Source organism: Heterodontus francisci, chromosome 19 (genome assembly GCF_036365525.1).
Source record: "Heterodontus francisci isolate sHetFra1 chromosome 19, sHetFra1.hap1, whole genome shotgun sequence".
NCBI lineage: Eukaryota > Metazoa > Chordata > Chondrichthyes > Heterodontiformes > Heterodontidae > Heterodontus > Heterodontus francisci.
Window position 1 is genome coordinate 75,260,021 of NC_090389.1, and position 27,759 is coordinate 75,287,779.

The 27,759-nt window shown below is 46.2% G+C and overlaps 1 protein-coding gene across 5 annotated transcripts in view; it reads left to right on the plus strand.

Moving 5' to 3' along the window:
* The window catches only part of LOC137380207 (copine-9-like), a 427,604-nt gene that overhangs the window by 316,362 nt on the left and 83,483 nt on the right, over positions 1-27,759 (plus strand). For all 5 annotated transcript variants that reach the window (XM_068052008.1, XM_068052004.1, XM_068052005.1 and 2 more), the window contains 3 exons: positions 4,707-4,810; positions 8,135-8,239; positions 11,877-11,918. In XM_068052008.1, coding sequence (XP_067908109.1) covers positions 4,707-4,810; positions 8,135-8,239; positions 11,877-11,918 — 251 coding nt within the window. The remainder of the gene's footprint in view (positions 1-4,706; positions 4,811-8,134; positions 8,240-11,876; positions 11,919-27,759) is intronic.

Sequence of the window (27,759 nt, forward strand, 5' to 3'; positions counted from 1 at the left end):
TGGACCAGACCAAATTGACTTCATGAGAAAGTAATTTCCTTTTGCCGCCTTCAAAGTAACACACAACATTTATGCTCAATAATGTCAAAGGAAACTATTGTGGTATCAGGAAAACACAATGTGCATTTATCTCTAAAAACTCTTTCACGTTGGAGTGAACCCAAGATCATACATATAGCTCTTCCCCCCATCAGCGAGAATGCTGAATGCAAATGGCCCAACCTGCCTAGTTGCGATGAAGCTCCTCTTCCCCATAGGCTTCATGAACAGCCACTGGATTCCACAGCTTCACCTGCAGGCCTTTAGTTAAAGGAGCAGTCTGGGTCACTGTGCATATTTACAGTTTTAGCCTGCAATTTTGAGCAGGCGAGAGGAACTCAAGATGTTCCTCTCGCCTGCTCAAAATTGCAGGCTAAAATTAGAACCTGCCGAAGGAGAGTAGGATATTGTAGGTTTCCGGTGGGCGGGCAGTTAAAATTGCCCATACAGTCTCTGCCGCAATCGTTACTTATTCTAATGACCCTTTGTGTGGGACAAAAATTCTTCCGACTTCCCCCTTCATTCTACTCATGATAATCCTGAGCCAATGCCAATTGTTATCGATTTGCCAACCAATAGAAGCAATCTTATCACTATTTACTTTAGCCTCTTAAACCCTTTCAGAATTTAAAAAAAAATAGTTCTATAGGATTTAGATTTTAATCATCTCTGTTCCAGCAGGAAAATAAAACCATTTTTACAGCCTATCTTAATGGCAATAACCTCTCTAATAATCACATACAGTATTTAGGAGTTTGCTGATTAACATGGCATTAGCTTGATATGTAGAAAAAAGATCACATCTATCTGAACATTTTTTGTACGAGTTGTTTAAAATTCTATGGCTAGCATTTTAGAAGCTGGAATAATTAATATTTTCTCTCAAAGGTGCAGCCTTTCCCTACATCATTGATTCCAGTTCATTAGTTACCATTTTTCATTGCATAATAATCCAATTATCACTTCCTTTTGTTTACTTCACACAGTAGTCCTGTCCTTCATTTAGATTTGAAGAAAATTAATTTTGCTTTATATCATTTTATTGGGAAGATTATTTTCAGTTTAACACTTCAAACCAGATGGGAGCATTTGATAGGTTTTCAGAACCTATAGCTCTGTACGTTATTTGGGTTTGTCTTTACAGAAACTATTTTGCCTGAAACTATCATCACGTCCTGAGAAAGGACACTTATTAAAATGCTGTGGGCTCCAGCTCCAATAAATGGTGATGCAACGCTTACACTGGCAAGCCTAATGACAACAATCGCAACCAACTGGAAAGCATTATATTCCTCGTACATCTCTTTTTCACACCCTCTTGTACTGATCCTGACTTTCATCTCTTTCTGTTTCTGTCTTTAGAATTATACTTCACAGAATTTTATAGCAGAAGGCCTTTATGCCTATGCTGTCTCTTTTTAGGTTATCTTACTTAGATATTTAGTCACATTGCCCATGCCCATTTTTTTTTTCATTTAAAAATCTTTACCCACTTTCCTTTTTAAAATTTTAAGGATTCTTTTTCCATCACTGTCTTTGTTAGGGTATTACGAACATACAAATTTACGTATTAGGAGCAGGAGTAGGCCACTCGGCCCTTCAGGCCTGCTCCACCATTCAATAAGTTCAGGGCTGAACTGATTTCTCCACATTTCCACCTACCCCTGATAACCTTCCGCCCCCTTGCTTATCAAGAATCTATCTACCTCTGCCTTAAAAATATTCAAAAACTCTGCTTCCACTGCCTTCTGATGATGAGAATTCCAAAGACTCTGAGAGAAAACATTTCTCCTCATCTCTGTCTTAAAATGGGTGACCCCTTATTGTTAAACAGTGACCCCTAGTTCTAGATTCTCCCACAAGGGGAAACATCCTTTCCACATCCAATCCCTATCCTAACAATCCTTTGAGTAATCAAATGCTCAGCCAACCTCTTCCCTCATTCTTTTGGTGATCATCTTAAATGTATGCTCTCCAGCTCATTTTTAGTTGCTCATTGTGACCAGTGAAAATCATTCTTCTCTATCTGCATCTTGGCTAAAGCCTCTCATCTCTGGAATCACCTCACGAATCTTTTCTGTCCCTTCTTTATGGCATTGACATACTTCCTTAGCTAGACATGAGCTGTAGCCTATCCAATGATTTGTGTAGGTGTAGCATTATCCCTTTGCCTTTGTACTTCAAGCCCCTATTCTTAAAATCTAGGATCTTATTTAATTTTTTTAACAGCTTTGTCAACTTCCCAGTTTTAAAGATTTATGTATTTGACCCTTTTAAATCTCTCGGCTCTACTACTGGCCCAATTTTAACTCTGTGCAGGCGGATGGGTTTTGAGTGAGTAAAATCCCCCCACTAAAGTTTTATCATTTACTGTACATTTCCTCTCCTTATTTTGCCTCAAAAAATTTATCACCTCAAATTTCTCTGCAATAAATTTCAGCCACTATCTATTTACCCATTGCACTAATCTAACCGTGTCCTACTGAAGCCATGACCAATCCTCTTCATAATGAACCATGCTCCCTATTTTGTGTCATCTGCAAATTGTGACATTGTGTCCGACGGCGCAATGGCCTTAGCATTGACCTCGGTTAGACATGACTGTTTACATCCCTGCAGATGAAAAGCATTTGTTAACCATTATTTTCTGTTTTCTGACCTTTAGCTATTTTTATGTATGCCATTACATTTCCTTTAATACCATAAACGTTCATTTTATCAACAAGCTATCTATGCAGTACCTTTCTTTATTCTTTCATGGGATGAGGGCATCACTGGCAAGGTCAGCATTTGTTGACCATCCCTAATTGCCCTTGATAGCTGAGTGGCTTGCTAGGCCAATTCAGAGGGAGGTTAAGAGTCAACCACATTGCTGTGAGTCTGGAATCACATGTAGGCGAGACCAAGTAAGGACAGCAGATTTCCTTCCCTAAAGGACATTCGTGACCCAAATGGGTTTTTACAACAATCGATAGTAGTTGCATGGCACCATGGCTTTCAATTGCAGATTTTTATTAATTAAATTTAAATTCCACCAGCTGCCATGGTGGGATTTGAACCCATGCCCCCAGAGTATTAGCCAGGGCCTCTGGATTATTAGCTCAGTGTCATTACCACTACGCCACCATCTCCCCTTATCAAGCACCTTTTGATAATCCATAAGTACACTTCATTATTTTGCCAAAGAAGCCTATTAAATTTACCAGATACAATGTGCCTTTCAGAAATTCCAACTGGCTGTCCTGAATTAACCTATCTTCTTCACAGAATCACAGAATAATACAGTGCAGAAGAGGCCCTTCAGCCCATTGAGTCTGCACCGATGCATTAAAGACACCTGACCTGTCTACCTAATCCCATTTGCCAGCACTTGGCCCATAGCCTTGAATGTTATGACGTGCCAAGTGCTCATCCAGGTACTTTTTAAAGGATGTGAGGCAACCCGCCTCTATCACCCTCCCAGGCAGTGTATTCCAGACCGTCGCCACCCTCTGGGTAAAAAAGGTCTTCCTCAAATCCCCCTTAAACCTCCTGCCCCTCATCTTAAACTTGTGTCCCCTCGTAACTGATCCTTCAACTAAAGGGAACAGCTGCTCCCTATCCCTGTCCATGCCCCTCATAATCTTGTACACCTCGATCAGGTCACCCCTCAGTCTTCTCTGCTCCAGCGAAAACAACCCAAGCCTATCCATCCTCTCTTCTTAGCTTAAATGTTCCATCCCAGGCAACATCCTGGTGAACATCCTGTTCTTAGTTTTCTATTGACATTTCACATTTAGCGTTGGTACAAAGCTGAACTCACTTTGCATTAATATAAAAGTTGGAGTGTAAATCAGATGTGAAAGTTCGACCTTACATCAAAGCACATGGAGTTAGATTTTTTTCCTCGAGGGAATCTCACTCCAATTCATACCAGTGTGAGAATCGGCCCTAGTGACAGCTTAGATGGTCTGTACACTAAAAGTGCATTGACAGCAAGAAGCAAAACTTATTTGCACCAACACTACAATTATAGTGTAAATGCACTGAGATTATTAATTTTATCCCCTATTATGGCCTTTATAATCTTACCGACTACTCATTGTAGGCTAACGAGTCCATCATTTCTTCATTCTTGAACAGAGACTATCTGCTTTTTTCTGTCTCTCTTAACCCTCCTCTGCTGTTGCTATGCCACCTGTTTGCTTACTTTTGTTTTGCTTTCTTTCACTCCTATGCCCATTTAATTTATCTTTTACTTCTCTTTCATTTCCATAATCCAAACCTAGGATGATGCAAAGCATGCATGCTGTAACATAATGGCGAACAGGATCTCGAGATGGTTAGCAGCCATATTAGTATATCATTTGTGGTATTGTTATTGTAGTCAGTAGAAACTGCTAAATGAATGTTTGTGGAGAAACTCTTCTTGTGCTCATTTTTGAACCTATTTGCTAAAGAATGAAATGTACACTCTGGAAGATTAAGAATCATTTAAGGGGAAAGCTAGATAATTACTTGAGGGAGAAAGGAATTGAAGGTTATGTTGATAGTGTGACATGAAGTAAGATGGATGGAGGTTCATGTGAAGCATGAGCACCATCATTGACCTGTTGGACCGAATGGCCTGTATCTGTGATGTGAATACTATGTAAATAAATTTTAATAAGTAACCTTGTGCTTCATAGGACATTGCAACCATGCAGCTCTGTGCTAATAAGCTGGACAAAAAGGATTTCTTTGGGAAATCAGATCCATTTTTGGTCTTTTACCGGAGCAATGAAGATGGAACGTAAGTAACTATGTATAACTGGTTAATTATTTCTTCTACCCTTTTCAAAATGGTCTTCACTTTAAGCCTAACCGCCTGAATAAAATCAGCTGGTTACCAACAAAATTGGACAGTCGAAGAGGTTTATCCAGATATAATTTTGAGTGAAATTGGTGGCTTCTCAGAGTCTCACTCTTCTCCTCAGAAAGAAAAGTATTTCCCCTATCCTGCCAGTGTCTCATTCTTTCCTTCAGATATCAATTTCTTTCAGGCATAATGCACCATGTGCACTTTTCACCTTCTAATACGTTGCCCAAGTGACCATTCTTAATATGTGAGAATAGCATCTCTTAGACTCTTGGGCCTATCACAGCGGAGCACATCCCTGCCTTCACCTGATATCCTCACAGAAACACCTTCAGCTGGGTCCCTGGCTATTGATCAAGAGGAGGAAGCCTGGCTGATTTCACTTCTGGGGCTGAATTTTGTTCTGAAGACGGGGGTCCTGGCAGTGGGCTGGTAGGTTGTGGGAGACCCAGCCTCAGCCCTCCATTGGTTCCCCATTGCAACTCCATGGTAGGCAGGCAATTAACTGCCCGCCATCAGGGATGCTGTCCCTTTAAGGGATGAGCTCCCGCCTCCAAGAACTTCAGCCAATCAGAAGGCTGGCAGATCTGCAGTGCCGACAGCGCCAGTGGGAGCAGTGGCCACTACTGGTAATGCAGGAGGCCCTGCAGTACAGAGGACATCAAAGACCCTGGGAGAGGTAAGTGGGGTCGACGTCGCCGGGGCCATTCAGGCAGGCCACTGCAAGGGGGTGAGTGGGCGTGGTTGAAGTTTCCAGGGGGGCTCTCCAGGGCCCCTGGATTTCCCCCAGAGGAGGGACCCCCCACAACCCGAGAGGAGGCCGCCAGGTAAGGCAGCATCTCCCTGCAGTGGTAAGCCCCTCTGCCTTCTATTAAATTGAGGCAGAGGTGGGAAGAGGCCCTTAAGTGGGCATTAATTGGCCACTTAAGGGCCTCAATTGGTCTGGGTGAGAAGGCATTGGGAAGATGAAGGGCACCGCGCTCCCGCCTTCCGACACAATTTTATAGCCCACCCCCTGCCTCTCGAGGAGGCCCATAAAATTCAGTCCCTGTAGTGCCCTTACTGCATTCCTGACTGAGATAAGCAAACTCAACACAGATCACGATTGACTCCAGGGCCTTTCTGATCTGCATGACTCAGTTATTCAATGGATTAAACTCACTGAGACATTCAAATAGTCTTTGTGGAGTACATATTGGGTGCCCCATTTAACAATGTGAGCCAGAAATCCCACAAGGTCTTCAGAGGAGGTGGAAGTGTGGCAGGGGGATTTCTGTTGGTCACTATACCCTGCCCTGAATTAATCCCACTCCCGTGCTCTTTTTCCATAACCTGAAATTTGTTCCCTTCAGGTATTTATCCAATTATCTTCTGAATGTTACTATTGAATCTGCTTCCATCATCCAACTGCTCTGTAGAAAACTGGTAGCTGGGCAGTAATTGAAATCAATGGAATGACTATCATCTGGGTTCTATAAAGGACATGCAATCCTCTTCACAAAGTTAACACCCAGGCAGTGAGGGTGAAAATCTACCTCTCTGTGTCTTCTACCTTTCCTGTGTCTGTCAATAACAAAGATGAGGAATTGAGTGCCAGAGTACAGAAGATAATCACCACAAACAGATACAACTAGCAATTTTCTAGTGATTGGTCTCAAACACTCAGTTATTTTTCTTTTCTCCTTCAGCGGCTTTCTTTCCCTGTCAGTATTAAAAGTATGAATTGGGGAGTGCACCATAAAATCCCCATCATAAATTGTACCAGTGTTTTCCTTATATTTATAGGAGACAATATAAGTGTGAAACCGCAATTTAGTCACTAGTCTGTATGCTGTGCCTGGTCTATGTAACATTGATGGAATGTTTATATAATCCAAGCAGCTGTGATTTACACAGAATTATAGGGACTGAATTTCATGTGTTTGTATCTTTTTCTCTTCCTTTCTATAATTCTTTCGTTCAAGTTTGCTTTATTGTTTGTATCTCATGTTCAGTTTTACTATCGCCATTTCCAAATCCCTTTTTTATCAATGTTACCATCACTGTGTTTCTATCTCTCTCTTTCTCTCAGGTATGCCCTCGCTTCATTTGTATTTGAAGTATTTGTACTTCACTCTGTCAGATTTACTATCACAGTGTTTGAAAGCTGTCCAGTTTACACTGTGCTTCTGTCTCTCGGGTATACTATCACTGTGCTATACCTCTTAGATTTGCTATTACATCTCAAGCTTACTGTCACTATGTTGGTAAATCTTTCTCAGTTTTACTTCAACTCTCTGTCAAGTTTAGTATCACTGAGAGGCAGGTTTCCCTGGTTCCTATGTGCAGCTACTTCATAAACTTCATTAGATTAGAAATTCGGCTCCGTTGTGCCTGAGTTTTCAATGCTACAGGCACGGTTAAGTGTCCAAAATGGCATCCATGGCACGCCTGCACAATTCTGGTACGGGCTGCATCAGACACTATTTCGGGAAGGGGAAAACAAGAAGCGTCCTTTACCCACATCAGAAGCAGGCATTAGGCCATTAATATATGAAATGATGTCTGTTTCTTCTCCCTCTTGAAACTTTGCCTTGTGCCTGAGGCAACCAGCACAGTGCTGAATGCCTCCAGGAACTAAGCTCACGGAAGGGAAAAAAGGTTAGTACTCAACTAAATCACTGTCGCTCCTGGTCCCAAGATGTCCGACCTCACTCCAAGCTCTGACTTCCAGGCACCCGCAATCTCACCCAGCTCTAGCACTGACCACATAGCACCAACCCACCGATGGCACTCTGAAGCCCAGCCAACAATACCGCAGACCCCCGTGACGTTCTTTCCTGACCTCCGAGCTCCTCTCAATCACATTCTGAGGCCCAGCTGTTCCTTCTGCAAACCCCCACGATCGTATCAATTACATACCTGAACATTGGCGCACGAAACTGTGTGGACACTTACCACTGTGCATTCTACCTGATAATGACATCCCTAAAATCCCAGTCTCCTCAGACCTCCACATTTGAACGCAGGCTGTGTGCACTCTGTGGGTGAGGTGTCCAAAAATGGATGCTGCCAAATTTCTGGGCCGTCCTTTTTCGAATGCCTTTATGATGTTACCTGCAATCAGTGAGTTCTTCTCCTCTCCATTCATTTCTTTATACCCTTATCTCATGTTTACTATCGTGCATGTATACCTTTCTCCCATTCTGTCAATCTATCTCTCCCTCAGGTTTACTATCACTATATGTGTATCTTTCTCCTGCTCCTTCTCTCTCTCAGGTTTACCATCTGCCACAAAACAGAAGTGGTGAAGAATACACTGAACCCAGTCTGGCAACCATTCACCATCCCAGTTCGAGCACTATGTAATGGAGACTACGACAGGTCAGTATATGGAGTAGTCAACAGTTATTGCTGTACAGTAGTCTGATTTTACAATATATTGTGTGGTTCTCTGCAATACTATCTTCAACATCTCCCCTCCCAATTCCCTACCCCCGTCCCCGAACAGTCCACCCTTCATAAACTCCAACCCATCCAAACTCCACCTACTGCATCCTTGCTAAGTCCTACTCGCCTGTTGTCCTCATTTTCACTAAACTCCTTTATCCCCAACAATGCCCTGAATTCAAAACCCTCATCCCTTTTCACAAATTGCCCAGCAATGCTCCACCATACCCCTGTGCTCTGCTTAAACACCCCAACCTAGATCACTCAAGTTTCTGCCAACTGTAGCTCAGTAGCACTCTCACCTCTGAATCAGAAGATTGTGAGTGCAAGTCCCACTCCAGTGACTTTTCCAGAAAAATCTAGGCTGACACTCTGATGCAGCACTGAAGGAGTGCTTCACTGTCACAGGTGCAACTTTTGAGATATTAAACCTCCCAAGTTCCCCAACCATTTTCAGCTGCTTCATCAATGACCTTCCTTCAATCATAAGGTCAGAAGTGGGATGTTCGCTGATGATTGCACAATGTTCAGCACCATTCGCGACTCCTCAGATAATGAAGCAGTCTGTGTAGAAATGCAGCAAGACCTGGACAATATCCAGGATTGGGCTGATAAGTGGCAAATAACATTCGCGCCACACAAGTGCCAGGCAATGACCATATCCAACAAGACAGAATCTAACCATCTCCCCTTGATGCTCAATGGCATTACGATCACTGAATCCCCCACTATCAACATACTGGGGGTTGCCAGTGACCAGAAACTGAACTGGAGTAGCCATATAAATATCGTGGCTACAAGAGCAGGTCAGAGGCTAGGAATCCTGCGGCGAGTAACTCCCCTCCTGACTCCCCAAAGCCTGTCCACCATCTGCAAGGCACAGGTCAGGAGTGTGATGGAATACTCTCCACTTGCCTAGATGGGTGCAGCTCCAACAACACTCAAGAAGCTCGACATCATCTAGGACAAAGCAGCCCGCTTGATTGGCACCCCTTCCACATACATTCACTCCCTCCACCACCAACGCACAGTGGCAGCAGTGTGTACCATCTACAAGATGCACTGCAGCAATGCACCAAGGCTCCTTAGACAGCACCTTCGGAACCCGCGACCTCTACCAACTAGAAGGACAAGGGCAGCTGATGCATGGGAACACCACCACATGCAAGTTCCCCTCCAAGCCACACACCATCCTGATTTGGAACTATATCGCTGTCGATACCCACTGTCGCTGGGTCAAAATCCTGGAACTCCCTTCCTAACCGCACTGTGGGTGTACCTACCCCACATGGACTGCAGCAGTTCAAGAAGGCAGCTCACCACCTCCTTCTCAAGGGCAATTAAGGATGGGCAATAAATGCTGGCCTAGTCAGTGACGCCCACATTCCATGAATGAATAAATAAAAGTGTATATAAAAGATCCTATGGTGCTATTTTGAAGAACAGGCGAGTTCTCCCCCATGTCCTGACCAATATTTATTCCTCAATCAAATTTACAATAACAGATTATCTGGTCATTATCATATTGCTGTTTGTGGGAGTTTGCTGTGTGAAAAATGTGTTTCCTGTATTACAATATAGACTGCACTTCAAAGGTAATTCATTGGCTGTAAAGTGCTTTGGAGCATTCTGAGACTGTGAAAGACATGCTATAAATGCCAGTCTTTCTTCTTTCTTTCTTTGACCTTCAGTTCAGAACCCCCTTCCTCCACTTGGCTATCAGTGGCAGAATCTCCAGTTGTCTGAACTCTATTCTGTGGAACCCTCTCCTTCAATTCCTCCCTCTTGCTAATTCTGTACCCGCCTTTAGAATTTTCCTCTGTTTGACCATTCTTCCAATCAGCTGTCCTTGCTCTTCCACCATTGCTCATCGTCAATTTCAGCTCTGTGAAATGCCTTTGGCTGTTTCCTAGGTTAAATATGATACATATGTTCCCTTGAATATAGAAGATTAAGAGATGATCTGATTGAGGTATTTAAGATGATTTGATAGGATAGATAGGAGAAATGATTTCCTCTGAGAATAAGGGTAACCCCTATTTGGGCACTTGCCCATAGCCTTTCTGTGAATTTTTGCACTGGAAGTTCCTGGTTTCAAAAAGTGCAGTACCCTCTACAGGTCCTTTGTCAGCAGGGTAAGAAACTATGGGCTGAATTTTACCCCAATGGCGGGGGTCCTGGTGATGTGCTGGAAGGCAGGGGCAACCCCATCTTGGCGCTGTTTAGGGCCCCCGGCCAAATTCCATGGCAGGCAGTCAATTATTTCCCGCCATCAGGGTCAGGGACCCTGCCTCCAAAAGCCTCCGGCCAATCATAAGATTGTTAGCTCAGTAGTACCGGCAGCGCTACTGGGAGCAGTGGCCATTGCCGGTAGTACAAGAGGCCCAGGACCAGGACCAGCACTGGAGCCCCGGACCTCAGGTAAGCGTGGCGGGCTCACCAGGGCCAGTCCAGCAGGCCCTGGTGGGGGGGTGGCAGGGTGGTCAATGAGAGTTGGGGGCTGTTTGTTTGCGGAGGGGCAGCCTTTGCCGCCAGAGTCCTCTGTGGGCCCCCCCAACCCACAGGGAGGCTGCCTTCTTTTACTAGGCAACCTCCCCATGTGGCAAAGGCACCCTCCCACCGCTGGCAAAATACCACCGGCAGTGGGAAAAGGCCCTTAAGTGGCCTTTAATTGTCTACTTAAGGGACTCAATTGGCCTCTGGGCGGGAAGGTTGTCCCCGGCATTCCTTGCCCTGAACTAAATTCCAGGGTATTGGGAAGATGACAGCACTCTGCCCCCCACCTTCCTACACAATTTTATGGGCCCCTGACCTCCATTCCTGTCCCTAGGGGGCCCATAAAATTCAGCCCTGTGTCTCCTTAACCAATCAGATTGAAGCATCGTTAATGAGCAGCGTAGAGTTTGAACCAGGAACTGTCAGTTAGAATATTGATTTAATGTCAAATTACCGAAAGAAAGCAAAAGAAGGAAAGGAATGAAAGATTATATTAAGAGAGAGAGAAAGAAAAAGTTTTTAAAGAATTAAATTTTTTTTTAAATTCTCCAATAATAATTAAAATCTGAAGGAATGAGATTCCACTATTGTAAAATTTAATTTTCAGTGCTAGGTAGGTTGTTTGCCTATAAAAGGGTAGTTACACAGGCATGGACAAACTGTAACATTTTTCTAGTGAGTTTATTTCTACCTCTGAGGTAAGTACAGCAATGTCACACCGTTCAATGTATTTGAAAGGTGAATCAGGTGTGAAGATACCATCATCGTGCAGCCTTTGGGAGATCAGGACATCTCAGAAAGCAGCATCCTGATTTTGTCATTTAAATACGTATGCGCAGTTGTCGGCGATTGCTGTCCGATTTGCACATAAGTAATGGTGAGCGCTGTTAGTCTCACCATTACTTCCACTGCAAAACTTTACCCTGTTTTGTTTTGCTTCAGGGAATGTATTCGGTTTTAAACAGAGAAGAAAATTAAATACCTTTTTTTATAAGACACACCCATGGGGAAGACAGCTGGATCTATGTCAATATTTTTACTGACTTCACCCCTTTTTTTCGCCTTTCCTCTTTAGAACAGTGAAGGTGGATGTCTATGACTGGGACCGGGATGGCAGGTAAGGTTGAACCTTTAAACTGGTCAGACCTGCAGAGAATAGTCACAGAGTTACCCGGTCACCCATCAGATAGGTCACCCACCTATTTATACTGGTTCTTGAAAATTATTTTTCTCATTTTCTTCTTACTGAGTTCCCTGCCCCATCCCTTCCATATGTTACAACATTTTCCCACCCAAAAGCAGAATTTCCTTGTCTTCAGCGAGCAGGGAGGTGACTGACACGACCACGGTTGTCAATGCTGAACTGGTACCAGTCACTGGGAACTGTATAAGGGCAACTCAAGGAGTGACTCTCCCTCTGATTTACATTTCACCTCTGGTATCCACGCATAATGGTCCCCTAACCCATTCAATGGCTCAGGAAATCAACATGCTGGCAGAAAAGGATCCCAACACAAGTCCCACCACTCCATGAGGATAAAATTACTCTAGAAGGGAAGAAAATTGTTTCATTAATCCACGCTATTATACTTAGCTCTACACAGAATACTGAAAATAGGGAAACCCGCCCTTGGTTGAGAACACTGGCTGCAGACTCTTTAATCTTTAATTTTAGGTTTAGGCAAAGTTGGAGCTGAAATAATGCCTGATCGGACTGATTGTTGCTAGCTGATGGTTACCATGGTATCAGTTGACTGTGAAAGGTGATGGGTACGAGTATTGATTTGTGGTTTTTGTGGGAAAATAGAGGAAATTGCAGTATCTGATCGTCAAAACATTGGTAGAAATTCTCAGATTCCCAAGGAATGAAATGAATTTAATAAGGCAAGAATTTCCCCTTCTGCACCATAGGTTTGGTGATGATAGAATCGCTTTAAGTGGGAAATTAGGTAGGGATGTATTGCGCCGGATTCCCTCTTTTTTTCCAGCTGAAGCATTGCCAATGTGAGGGAGGGCAGGAATGGGCACGCGAAAAGGGCATTCTCAAATTTTCAAAGGCTCCACCAAGATCCAGAGAAGCCAATCTGCCGAGATTGCTAAACGGCCGGTTAAGCCACATAACGATCTTATTGTCAGCTCGTTAAGGAACAGCTTTGAATTTTCTTTCGGAGGCACAGGATCCATGCAAGATCCAAACCAGAACAGGGAGAAGAAGGCGCAGACAAAGTGGGAAGCCAGAATGGCAGGACAGCAGCAAGAGGCTCCATCAAAGAGGGAAGTCTCAGAATAGGCCCTCATTCACAGGCAAACAGTTCTACAGAGTCAGGAGAATTACCTGTTACATCTCCTCACTCTTAACAAGGGCATTTTTTTGTTGGGGGGGAGGTTGTATGGGAGTGGTAGATGGGCCCCTCTGCTTATGAGTTTCACAGGTTCATGAGAGGGGTGTTTAGGAAGACTGCACATTCCAATAGAAAGGAAGGAAAGAATTAACAGGAAATGGGATTAAGCTACTCCGTGATAGGATTGATTCGTGATGAGGAGCAGCATCTCCAGGAGCAGAGGCAGACCTTTGGACAACAGGGGTGCAGGGGTCAGGAACGAGGGGCAGGAAGGCAATAAAGGTGATACCCTCAGCAGAGGGTGTATCACCAAGGGAGAAGCAACCTGGACATGTTGGAGTATCCGTGCCGCAGAAGGCTGCGCCTGCGCAGGCAGATGGTTGCTGACTTGTGTGCTCTTGTTGAGGGCTGTCTGAAGTTTGCAGGAACTGTCGTCAAGGCCTTCCCATGGCTATAAAGTCACAGTGGCTTGGTACTTTTTTCCAACTGAGTCTTGCCAAGCAGCGGCAGCAGCATATCATTGCATCATGGAGGTAAAGGATGCTCTGTTCAACAGGACAGGGATTACATGGATTCAAGGTGGATCTCAGCTCTCAAGCTCAAAGCGCAGTGGGATTTGCCTCAGTCACCAGATTCCCTCAGGTGCAGGGGATCCTTGATTGCACCCATGTGGCCTTCAAGGCACTGAGTGACCAGCCAGGGAGATTCCTCAACAGGAAGGGATACCATCCCTAAACATTCAGCTGGCATGCGACTACAGTATGAGCTTCATGCAGGTATGTGCACACTATCCTGGAAGCTGCCATGCCACCTTTGTCCCCCAGCAATCATAGGTGCCGCAACGCTTCATGGAGCCATTGGTAATCAGTGGATGGCTGTTAGTGGATAAGGCTTATCCCAGGAGGAGATGGCTGATGACTCTAGTGTGTTACCTTGCCACAGAGGCTGAAAGATATTACAACTGATGCCACCTGAGCACAAGGGTCATCATTGAGCAGGCCATCAGCCTCCTGATGAGGTTCAGGTGCCTTGATCAGTTGGGAGGCGCCCTCCTGTACTGCCCTGTTGAACAGAGCATCCATTACCTCCGTGATGCAATGATATGCTGCTGCTGCTGCCGCTGCTTGCAAGGACCCAGTTGCAAAAAAAGTACAAAGCCACTGTGACTTTTACAGCCATGGGAGGGCCATGGCGACAGTTCCTGCAAAACCTTCAGACAGCCCTCAAAGGTCTCATGCATTGTGGGGGTCTGCTGCGCTCTCCATAACATGACCCTCCAGAGAGGTGTGGATCTTGAAGAGTGTGGTCATCACTGTTGGGCTGGAAAATCTCAGCTATTCAGCCCTATGAATCAGTAGCATCACTCACGGCATTGGGTTTGTAAGAATTTGGTAGTTTGAGATAAAGTGTAAATTTACTAGAATGGGACCAGAATGAAGGATTTCATTTATGTGAAAAGAGTCAAGAAACTGGGTTTGTTCTCCTTGGAGCAGGGAAGGTAAAGGAGAGATTTAATAGGGGTGTTCAAAATTATGAGAGGCTTCGGTGCAGTACCTTCGGAGAAACTGTTTTCCCCGGCAAGAGGGTTGGCGAACAGAAAACACAGATTTAAGGTAATTGGCAAAAGAACCAGGGGAGAAATGAGGGTTTTATTTTAAATGGTGAGTTGATATGGATTGCCTAAAAGAATAGTGGAAGCAGATTCAATAGTAACTTTCAAAAGAGAATTGGATAACTACTTGGAAATGAAAAATTGGCGGGGGAATGGGGAAAGAGTAGGCAAGTGGGACTAATTGGACAACTCTTTCAAAGAGCCATCTTTCTGTACTATCCAATTCTATGATTTTGTGGACCTGCACTCTTGGCACCAAGCTTTGTGTGCAGAGAGTGCAGATTGGAAATTTGGACCTGGAAGCTAGAGCTCCTCACCGAGCTGTCGGACCACTGAAATAATTGTTCTGCACCAGGGCACAAATTTGTAAAGTGAACCCTTATAAACGAAGGGAAAGATACCATCCAGAGACAATGACAAAATTGTGATGGAATTTTGAAATGTTACTTTTTATACTTTTCAATTCTACGAGTAAATTTAAGAAATCAGATTCCACGCTTTTCCCATCCCCTGTAAGGAATATGTAAATGTAAGTACATAGAATATGAATTTTGTTTGCCTGTGAGCAGTCTTGGTTTTGATATTCATTCCGTTAAAGTTGTGTTTGTAGAGTAAATCATCGGGGAGGATCTGTGCTGTGTTACAGTGATAGAAATTCAAAGGAATCATTGAGCCTCTGGCCTGAAAAGCTTCTGTTTCCTGTATCCCAAGTTCCCTGTTGTGTTAAACTATGTGAAATGTGTTTGAAAGCGATCCAAAAATGAAACAAATAACCACATGCAATAATTGGGTCATGCAATAAGATATTCATTCACTCCTCTGATTTCTTGCTGTTCAAAGTTTAATGTGCTCTAATTATTGGAAGCTATGAAAAATCCTTTACATTCCATTTTTTAACAACTTGAAAGAGTGTTTTATGGTTTTGAAGATTTGTTTGAACAGGATTGGTCTCCAATACACCAAGGAACTGCTTGCTCCAGAAATTCTGCGCTGAATTTTGCAGGTTGGCCGCAGATCCTGCTGTCAGGACCAGAAGTGAGAGCCGCTTTCACTTGGGCTGGGATTAACTGGCCACACATGATTTTCCGGTGGACAGCCAATTAACAGTCGGGAGGTGGGGGGGCCGACCACTGAGGGAGCGAAGGTGGGCAGAGAGGTGGCGGAGGCAGTGATATTTCATGCCACAGCAGGTGCTGGTGCCATTTTTAAAGGGCTGGCAGGACTGAATGTAATGGGAACTGCCTGCAAACCTTAAAAAAAGGAAGGAAAGCGGTAGCGAGAATGTCAGAAGGAAGAACCCGGGTGGCCCCACAGTTCAGCAATGCCTGCCTGCAGGCTGTCCTCCAGGCTTCAAGGGCAAGGCAAGGCAAGGGGGTAGGAGACCAGACGACTGACCAAACAAGCCTGGATGGAAATTGCAGAGGAGGTCAGCAGCCGTGGGTCACTCCCAGAACCTGGCTCCAGTACTGCAAATGCGTCAATGATCTTAATCATTCTGCCAAGGTGAGTACTCCATACCTCATTTCCTTTTGGGGCTTGCATGTGGCAATGCAAGAAGGTGAGTTTGGTGTAGAGGGAGTGACCACCCAGTCAGTGGCAAAGGGGTCAGGCAGCAGCAGATCCTGTCAGAGATATGGCTGCATCTCGGTGAGATGCACCCGTCTCTGATTGCTGACTCCAGCAAGGTCCCTCGAGACTGGCTGCTGCAGGAGGCATTCATGCACCCCCAACATGGACAACTGGGCTGCAACCAGCATTGGCCTTCTGCTTGTCTTTATGGGGAGAGTAACAGTGATCATGTTTCTGTTGAAGGAGAAGACAGCCCATTACAGGTCAAGACCAGCACAGGAGTTCCATTCCTGGCCATCTTGACCCCCATGGAGGAAGAGGCGTTAGAACTGGCAGGGCAGCACGACAGCCTTCCATTGAGTGCAGACCAATACAGTGAATGGTTGAATACAGAGGCACAAGGGAGCCTCTGACAAACACGAGGCATAGTGCTCATGTGTCCACCACTGAGACATGGAGCTCCACACTCGGAGTAGTTGGAAGGACACAATGGGAAGCCCATAACCCTTTAATCTATCTGCTCTCTCATGCAGGTCAGGCCAAAGAACGGAGAGCTGGAGTGACTGGGGGACAGCCTCCTGCCTCTGAGGAGGAGGAGCTGGGAGCCTCAGATGATGCAATGCCACATTATTCTCCCTCACTCTCCACCAGCACAGATACTGTCATGTCGGTGGGTGTGTGCTGATGCTTAGATTCGGGGACACAACATGGTGAGCACAGCACAGGCACGCCCAAGCAGTGTGTCTGCCAGGCCCTCATACTTCTCAGGTCAGCAGGGAGGTACAGTTGTGCCTTGTAAGGAAGGATGAATGACTGCCTTCTGCTCCTCTCAGGGCGCTCCTGGTGTGGACAGTGGCTCCTCAGCCCTTTTTTTTTTATTCGTTCATGGGATGTGGGCATCACTGGCCAAGCCAGCATTTATTGCCCATCGCTAATTGCCTTGACTGAGGGCTTGCTAGGCCATTTCAGACGGCATGTAAGAGTCAACCACATTGCTGTGGGTCTGGAGTCACAGGTAGGCCAGACCAGGTAAGGACAGCAGATTTCCTTCCCTAAAGGACATTAGTGAACCAGATGGGTTTTTACAACAATCGACAATGGTTTCATGGTCATCACTAGACTAGCTTTTTAATTCCAGATTTATTAATTAAATTCAAATTCCACCTTCTGCTGTGGTGGGATTCGAACCTATGTCCCCAGAGCAATATCCTGGGTCTCTGGGTTACTAGTCCAGTGACAATACCACTACGCCACCGCCTCCCCTCAGTGACACAAGCGCCTCAAGCAGCCGCAATGACAGAGGAGGTCCTGCACCAGTGCAGGAGCCCTTCAGCATACCGAGGCCCTCCAGGTCTCAGGCAGCCAGGGGAGGAGGAGCAAGGTCATCCCAAACCACGGGACAACAAGGTCAGCATCCTGCCTCCATCTCAGTTGCAAGCGCAGGGGGAGCACCACGTAGGAGCATGTGCAAGAAATTTAAGATGATCACCCTGCTGCGCTTGGGGTTTACGGGTGAAGACAGTATCAAACTGTGAAGCCTCACATTTCTTCGTGTGTCAAATAAAGGATTAATGTATTGGCGCTACATCTCCTTCCATTTTTATGTCCCTATGGGAGTTCAGTTCTACCCTGTCTCTCTCAAGGGGCTGGTTACAAGGGGTCATGCTCTGGGTGGCCAATGCTTCATCCTTGCCGTCGTGCAATGCGCAACTGGGCGGAGGGCAATGGAATAGTAAATAAAGGAGGTGACAGCAAGGCTGCAGAAAGGTGAGTCTTTATTGGTATAGAACCAACAGGTAGGAGGGGTCATAGAGGAAATGATTTATGAATTTAACCCCTTATAGGGACTAAACCAAATTAGGAGTACATCCCAATGAATCTTCTTTAATTAAGTTCAAACCAGACAAATTCTCAGACACCTATTTGGGTCCAAAGAATTGTACTAGCTTTCCCTCAAAGAAAGAAAACCAACAGAGAATATTACCATCTTTTGGACAGCATATTTTTAATATTATGGCTAAGTCATAAATATCCCAGCTATTATAAGAGTCTGGGAACTCTCTTCAATACGTATCTCTCCACTTAAAGAGACTTGTTCCCCCCTGCACCCCTTCCCCCCCTCACCCCCTTGCTTCCTCGCACCCCGTTCCCCTCTCCCCTTTCCCCCCACACCCCTTCCCCCCGCACCCCTTCCCCCCTCACACCCGCTTCCCCCCACCCCCTACCCCCTCACACCCCCTCCCCCCTTGCACCCCCTTCCCCCCTTGCACCCCCTTCCCCCCAACCCCTCCCCCTCACACCCTCTTCCTCCCTCCCCCCTCGCAACCCCCGCTCCCCCTTTCCCCCTGCATCGCCTTCCCCCCACACCCTCCCCCTCGCACTCCCTCCCTCCTCGCACCCCCTGCCCCCTCCCTCCATGAAATCGCACAGTTTACTTGTTAGGGCCCCTGCTCAGGGATAGGAACTAATAACCCCACTGCCTTGTGGGCATCTCGGGAGAGACCAAGGCTAAGGGAGTAAACCCTAACGGGAAATCCGGAGTGGAACCCCTAAGGCAGTCATGTGTCACCTTTGGCATGTTTCCAGCAGTTCCTGCAACAATACCAGTGCCAAACGTTGTGCTCTGCACTCCTTTGGACCCCACTAGGAAGGCCGAGAGGGGGGTTTTGACGCTTGGGCAACTCACAACCTCCATACATTCCGCTCAGGCATGTGCCATGGAGAGGTCACTCCATAGTTGCCTCACAGCGACCAAAACAACACGGAAGGCAGCAGTTACGGGTTATAAGTCCAGCTCAATTGGCGTAGAGATTGGGCGCCACGGGTAGCCTTTGTTGGTGGGAGAGGTCATCGCATCTCACTGGACAGCTACCGCCTGCCTCAAACCAGTCAACTCCCGGTCAGAAAGGTTCTGTCCCGCCACAGTCCACCTGCTTCAATGGGTGCTTGGAGCTCAGGGTCATTGCCCGACAAGTGGACTGTAACACTGCACTAAACAGCATGACAAAAAAAGGAAAGAAGGTACTAACCCTTCATTTTGCAAGCTGGGACATCAGAACTATGTGTCCTGGCCTGTCAGAAGACCTTACACAAATCAACGACTCTTGGAAGACCGCCATCATTAACAACGAACTCAGTAGACTCAATGTGGACATTACAGCACTTCAGGAGACACGCCTCTCTGCGAGCGGATCTGTAAGAGAGCAAGACTACACCTTCTACTGGCAGGGTAGGGATCCTGAAGAATTAAGACAGCATGGAGTGGGCTTCGCCATCAGAAACTCTTTGCTCAGCACGATAGAGCCACCTTCAAATGGCTCGGAACGCATACGGTCCATCCGACTGCTCACTGCCTCTGGCCCAGTACACCTACTTAGCATCTATGCTCCAACACTCTGCTCCCCACCTGAAGTTAAAGACCAGTTCTACGAGGAACTCCATAATATCATTCGTAACATTCCTAATACCGAACATCTGTTCCTGCTGGGGGACTTTAATGCCAGGGTTGGGGCCGACGATGACTCATGGCCTTCCTGCCTTGGGCACTATGGCATTGGACGGATGAATGAGAATGGACAGAGAATGCTGGAGTTGTGTACCTATCACAACCTCTGCATCACCAACTCGTTCTTTCACACTAAACCCTGTCACCAGGTTTCATGGAGACACCCAAGATCACGTCGTTGGCACCAGCTGGACCTCATCGTCACAAGGCGAGCCTCTATAAACAGTGTCCAAATCACACGCAGCTTCCACAGTGCGGACTGCGACACCGACCACTCCGTGGTGTGCAGCAAAGTTAGACTCAAACCATAGAAGCTGCATCACTCCAAGCAGAAGGGCTGCCCATGCATCAACACTAGCAGAATTTCTTATCCACAGCTGTTACATAAGTTTCTAAATTCACTTGAAAAAACCCTTCAATACACTCCTGCAGGGGATGCAGAGACCAAGTGGGCCCACATCAGAGACGCCATCTATGACTCAGCAATGACCACCTTTAGCGAACGTGCGAAGAGGAATGCAGACTGGTTTCAATCTCACTTTGAAGGGCTGGAACCTGTCATAGCCGCTAAGCGCACTGCACTGTTGAACTACAGGAAAGCCCCCAGCGAGTTAACATCCATAGCACTTAAAGTAGTCAGAAACACTGCACAAAGAACAGCCAGGCGCTGTGAAAATGACTACTGGCAACACCTATGCAGTCATATTCAGCTGGCCTCTGACACCGGAAACAGCAGAGGACTGTCTGTTGGCATTAAGAGAGCTTTTGGGACAACCATCAAGAAGATCGCTCCCTTCAAGTCTAAATCAGGGGAAACGATCACTGACCAATGCAAGCAAATGGACCGCTGGGTTGAGCACTACCTAGAACTGTAGTCCAGGGAAAATGTTGTCACTGATACCACCCTCAAAGCAGCCCAGTCTCTGCCAGTCATGAATGAGCTGAACGAACAGCCAACAAAATCATAACTCAGTGATGCCATTGATTCTATAGCCAGTGGAAAAGCCCCTGGAAAGGACGGCATTATTCTGAACTAATCAAGAGTGCCAAGCCTGCTATACTCTCAGCACTCCATGAACTGCTATGCCTGTGCTGGGATGAGGGAGCAGTACCACAGGACATGTGCAATGCCAATATCATCACCCTCTATAAGAACAAGGGTGACCGCTGTGACTGCAACAACTACCGTGGAATCTCCCTGCTCAGCATAGTGGGGAAAGTCTTCACTCGAATCATTTTAAACAGACTCCAGAAGTTGGCTGAGCGTGTCTACCCTGAGGCACAGTGCGGCTTTCAAGCAGAGAGATCCACCATTGACATGCTGTTCTCCCTTCGCCAGTTACAGGAGAAATGCCGCAAACAACAGATGCCCCTCTACGTTGCTTTCATAGATCTCACCAAAGCCTTTGACCTCGTCAGCAGATGTGGTCTCTTCAGACTACTAGTAAAGATCGGGTGTCCACCAAAGCTACTAAGTATCATCACCTCACTCCATGACAATATGAAAGGCACAATTCAGCATAGTGGTGCCTCATCAGACCCCTTTCCTACCCTGAATGGCGTGAAACAGGTCTGTGTTCTTGCACCTACACCGTTTGGGATCTTCTTCTCCCTGCTGTTCTCACATGCGTTCAAGTCTTCAGAAGAAGGAATTTTCCTCCACACAAGATCAGATGGCAGGTTGTTCAATCTTGCCCTTCTTAGAGCGAAGACCAAAGTACGGAAAGTCCTCATCAGGGAACTCCTCTTTGCTGATGATGCTGCATTAACATCCCACACTGAAGAGTGTCTGCAGAGACTCATCGACAGGATTGCAGTTGCCTGCAACGAATTTGGCCTAACCATCAGCCTCAAGAAAACAAGCATCATGGGACAGGACGTCAGAAATGCTCCATCCATCAATATCGGCGACCACGCTCTGGAAGTGGTTCAAGAGTTCACCTACCTAGGCTCAACTATCACCAGTAACCTGTCTCTTGATGCAAAAATCAACAAGCACATGGGAAAGGCGTCTGCTGCTATGTCCAGACTGGCCAAGAAGGTGTGGGAAAATGGCGCACTGACACGGAAACAAAAGTCCGAGTGTAGCAAACCTGTGTCCTCAGTACCTTACTCTACAGCAGCGAGGCCTGGACAACGTATGTCAGCCAAGAGCGACGTCTCAACTCATTCCATCTTCGCTGCCTCCGGAGAATCTTTGACATCAGGTGGCAGGACCATATCTCCAATGCAGAAGTCTTCGAGGCAGCCAACATCCCCAGCTTATACACCCTACTGAGCCAGCAGCGCTTGAGATGTCTTGGCCATCTGAGCTGCATGGAAGATGGCAGGATCCCCAAAGACACATTGTACAGCGAGCTCGCCATTGGTATCAGACCCACTGGCCATCCATGTCTCCGCTTTAAAGACGTCTGCAAACGTGACATGAAGTCCTGTGACATTGACCATAAGTCGTGGGAGTCAGTTGCCAGTGATCGCCAGAGCTGGCGGACAGCCATAAATGCGGGGCAAAAGAGTGGCGAGTCGAAGAGACTTAGCAGTTGGCAGGAAAAAAGACAGAAATGCAAAGAGAGAGCCAACTGTGTAACAGCCCCGACAACCAATTTTATCTGCAGCGCCTGTGGTTGGACCTCCCTTCCTCTCTACTGCTCCTCCTCCTTCTCACCGGAGGCCTTGAAGCCTGGGTGAATGAGGCCCATGACAGGTGGTCTCGCTCAGTTTCCAAGGCCTCTTATGCAAACACATCCCCCTCCCAATGCCCCCCTCCCAACTTTTCTTGTGCTTAAGTGCCACTGCACTGATGGGAGTCTGGCAGCACCCCATCCCCCTGCAGTGCAGGCTCCTTCCCCCACCACCCCCACTATTGCCTTTGTTTGACTGTATCCATGCTGCTCCACCCTCACAGCAGTGCCACGCTGGCTCTTCCGATGGCTGCCGGAGAGAACCAACACTGAGCACCCACTTGCTTGCCACCTCCTTTTACCGGACGAAGCTCCGATGCCCCGTGGTCCCCATGCACTATTTGCAAAATTCAACACACCCCATAAAATTGCTCTCACCAGCCGAACCAGTAGTTCACAGAATCACAGAATTGTTACAGCGCAGAAGGAGGCCATTCAGCCCTTTGTGTCTGCACCAGCTCTCCTAATGAGCATTTCACCAAGTGCCACTCCCTTCTCCCCGTAACTCTGCACATTCTTCCTCTTCATATAACTGTCTGATCCCTTTTGAATGCCTCGATTGAACCTGCTTCCACCACGCTCTCAGGCAGAGCATTCCAGACCTTAACCACTTGCAGCATGAAAAAGGTTTTCCTCAAGTTGCTTTTGCTTTTTTTAACCAATTACTTGAAATCTGTTCCCTATCGTTCTCGATCCTTTCACGAGTGGGAACTGTTTCTCACTATCTACTCTGTGCAGACCCCTCAGGATTTTGAATATCTCTTATCAAATCTCCTCACAGCCTTCTCTTCTCCAAGGAAAACAGTCCCAACTTGTCCAATCTGTCTTCATAACTGACGTTCCTCATCCCTGGAATCATTCTCATGAATCTTTTCTTCACATCCTTCCTAAAGTGCGGTGCCCAGAACTGAACGCAATAGTCCAGCTGAGGCTGAAGTAGTGTCTTATACAAGTTCAACATAACTTCCCTGGTTCTTGAAACGCTGCTCAAAAAAATGCCTGGAAACTTTCAGGTTGTAGTTTTTTTGTAGAATTGGAAGGAGCAGGACTGTCACAGGGTTCACAAAACAACAGGAGGCTGTTGCTGGCCCATCCACACTCCCCTACCCATTGTCTCCCCCCCACCCCAATCCAAGGAGTAGCCTGTCAGCCTTGACGTGAAGAGAATTTGGTAAGTTTCCAGCAGGACGGAGAGCTGCATGATTTGCCTGATTTTTAAAATTCTTTCATGGGATGTGAGCGTCACTGACAAGGCCAGCATTTGTTTCCCATCCCTTTGGGAAGCTGTGGTGAGCTGCCTTAGGAACATACAAGGCCATTCGCCCCTCAAGCCTGCTCTGCCATTCAATAAGATCATGGTTGATCTGTTTGTGTCTCGAATTCCACACTCCCATCTACCCCTGATAACCTTTGATTCGCTTCCCTAACATGAAGCTATCTACCTTCGCCTGAAAAATGTTCATGAACCCGCCTCCACCACCTTCTGAGGCAGATTAGATTAGATTAGATTAGAACATTACAGCGCAGTACAGGCCCTTCGGCCCTCGATGTTGCGCCGACCTGTGAAACCATCTGACCTACACTATTCCATTTTCATCCATATGGCTATCCAATGACCACTTAAATGCCCTTAAAGTTGGCGAGTCTACTACTGCTGCAGGCAGGGCGTTCCACGCCCCTACTACTCTCTGCGTAAAGAAACTACCTCTGACATCTGTCCTATATCTTTCACCCCTCAACTTAAAGCTATGTCCCCTCGTGTTTGCCATCATCATCCGAGGAAAAAGACTCTCACTATCCACCCTATCTACACCTCTGATTATCTTGTATGTCTCTATTAAGTCACCTCTCCTCCTCCTTCTCTCTAACGAAAACAACCCCAAGTCCCTCAGCCTTTCCTCGTAAGACCTTCCCTCCATACCAGGCAACATCCTAGTAAATCTCCTCTGCACCCTTTCCAAAGCTTCCACATCCTTCCTATAATGCGGTGAGCAGAACTGCACGCAATACTCAAGGTGCGGCCTCACCAGAGTTTTGTACAGCTGCATCATGACCTCGTGGCTCTGAAACCCGATCCCCCTACTAATAAAAGCTAACACACCATATGCCTTCTTAACAGCCCTATTAACCTGGGTAGCAACTTTCAGGGATTTATGTACCTGGACACCAAGATCTCTCTGCTCATCTACACTACCAAGAATCTTCCCATTAGCCCAGTACTCTGCATTGCTGTTCCTCCTTCCAAAGTGAATCACCTCACACTTCTCCGCATTAAACTCCATTTGCCATCTCTCAGCCCAGCTCTGCAGCCTATCTATGTCCCTCTGTACCCTACAACACCCTTCGACACTATCCACAACTCCACCGACCTTCGTGTCATCCGCAAATTTACTAACCCACCCTTCTACACCCTCATCCAGGTCATTTATAAAAATGACAAACAGCAGTGGCCCCAAAACAGAACCTTGCGGTACACCACTAGTAACTAAACTCCAGGATGAACATTTGCCATCAACCACCACCCTCTGTCTTCTTTCAGCTAGCCAATTTCTGATCCAAAGCTCTAAATCACCTTCAACCCCATACTTCCGTATTTTCTGCAATAGCCTACCGTGGGGAACCTTATCAAACGCCTTACTGAAATCCACATCCACGGCTTTACCCTCATTCACCCGTTTGGTCACCTTCTCGAAAAACTCAATAAGGTTTGTGAGGCACGACCTACCTTTCACAAAATCGTGCTGACTATCGCAAATGAACTTATTCTTTTCAAGATGATTATAAATCCTATCTCTTATAACCTTTTCCAACATTTTACCCACAACCGAAGTAAGGCTCACAGGTCTATAATTACCAGGGCTGTCTCTACTCCCCTTCTTGAACAAGGGGACAACATTTGCTATCCTCCAGTCTTCCGGCACTACTCCTGTTGACAATGACGACATAAAGATCAACAACAACGGCTCTGCAATCTCCTCCCTGGCTTCCCAGAGAATCCTAGGATAAATCCCATCTGGCCCAGGGGACTTATCTATTTTCACACTTTCCAAAATTGCTAACACCTCCTCCTTGTGAATCTCAATCCCATCTAGCCTAGTAGGCTGTATCTCAGTAATCTCCTCGACAACATTTTCTTTCTCTACTGTAAATACTGACGAAAAATATTCATTTAGCGCTTCCCCTATCTCCTCTGATTCCACACACAACTTCCCACTACTATCCTTGATTGGCCCTAATCTAACTCTAGTCATTCTTTTATTCCTGATATACCTATAGAAAGCCTTAGGGTTTTCTTTGATCCTATCCGCCAATGCCTTCTCGTGTCCTCTCCTTGCTCTTCTTAGCCCTCCCTTTAGATCCTTCCTGGCTAGCTTGTAACTCTCAAGCGCCCTAACTGAGCCTTCACGTCTCATCCTAACATAAGCCGCCTTCTTCCTCTTGACAAGCGCTTCAACTTCTTTAGTAAACCACGGCTCCCTCGCTCGACAACTTCCTCCCTGCCTGACAGGTACATACTTATCAAGGACACGCATTAGCTGCTCCTTGAATAAGCTCCACATTTCGTTTGTGCCCATCCCCTGCAGTTTCCTTCCCTATCCTACACATCCTAAATCTTGCCTAATCGCGTCATAATTTCCTTTCCCCGAGCTATAATTCTTGCCCTGCGGTATATACCTGTCCCTGTAGGAGCAACAGGGTGGTGGTGATAGGAGATTTTAATTTTCCCAACATTGACTGGGATTCACTTCATGTTAGAGGTCGAGATGGAGCAGAATTTGTAAGGAGCATCCAGGAGGGTTTTCTAGAGCAGTATGTAAATAGTCCAACTCGGGAAGGGGCCATACTGGACCTGGTGTTGGGGAATGAGCCCGGCCAGGTGGTTGAAGTTTCAGTAGGGGACTACTTTGGGAATAGTGATCACAATTCCGTAAGCTTTAAAATACTCATGGATAAAGACAAGAGTGGTCCTAAAGGAAGAGTGCTAAATTGGGGGAAGGCCAACTATACCAAAATTCAGCAGGAGCTGGGGAATGTAGATTGGGAGCAGCTGTTTGAAGGTAAATCCACATGTGATATGTGGGAGGCTTTTAAAGAGAGGTTGATTAGCGTGCAGGAGAGACATGTTCCTGTGAAAATGAAGGATAGAAATGGCAAGATTAGGGAACCATGGATGACAGGTGAAATTGTGAGACTAGCTAAGAGGAAAAAGGAAGCATACATAAGGTCTAGGCGGCTGATGAAAGACGAAGCTTTGAAAGAATATCGGGAATGTAGGACCAATCTGAAACGAGGAATTAAGAGGGCTAAAAGGGGTCATGAAATATCTTTAGCAAACAGGGTTAAAGAAAATCCCAAAGCCTTTTATTCATATATAAGGAGAAAGAGGGTAACTAGAGAAAGGATTGGCCCACTCAAGGACAAAGGAGGAATGTTATGCTTGGACTCAGAGAAAATGGGTGAGATTCTAAACGAGTACTTTGCATCGGTATTCACCGAGGAGAGGGACATGACGGATGTTGAGGTTAGGGACAGATGTTTGATTACACTAGGTCAAGTCGGCATAAGGAGGGAGGAAGTGTTGGGTATTCTAAAGGGCATTAAGGTGGACAAGTCCCCAGGTCCGGATGGGATCTATCCCAGGTTACTGAGGGAAGCGAGAGAGGAAATAGCTGGGGCCTTAACAGATATCTTTGCAGCATCCTTAAACACTGGTGAGGTCCCGGAGGACTGGAGAATTGCTAATGTTGTCCCCTTGTTTAAGAAGGGTAGCAGGGATAATCCAGGTAATTATAGACCGGTGAGCCTGACGTCAGTGGTAGGGAAGCTGCTGGAGAAGATACTGAGGGATAGGATCTATTCCCATTTGGAAGAAAATGGGCTTATCAGTGATAGGCAACATGGTTTTGTGCAGGGAAGGTCATGTCTTACCAACTTAATAGAATTCTTTGAGGAAGTGACAAAGTTGATTGATGAGGGAAGGGCTGTCGATGTCATATACATGGACTTCAGTAAGGCGTTTGATAAGGTTCCCCATGGCAGGCTGATGGAGAAAGTGAAGGCGCATGGGGTCCAAGGTGTACTAGCTAGATGGATAAAGAACTGGCTGGGCAACAGGAGACAGAGAGTAGCAGTAGAAGGGAGTTTCTCAAAATGGAGACGTGTGACCAGTGGTGTTCCACAGGGATCCGTGCTGGGACCACTGTTGTTTGTGATATACATAAATGATTTGGAGGAAAGTATAGGTGGTC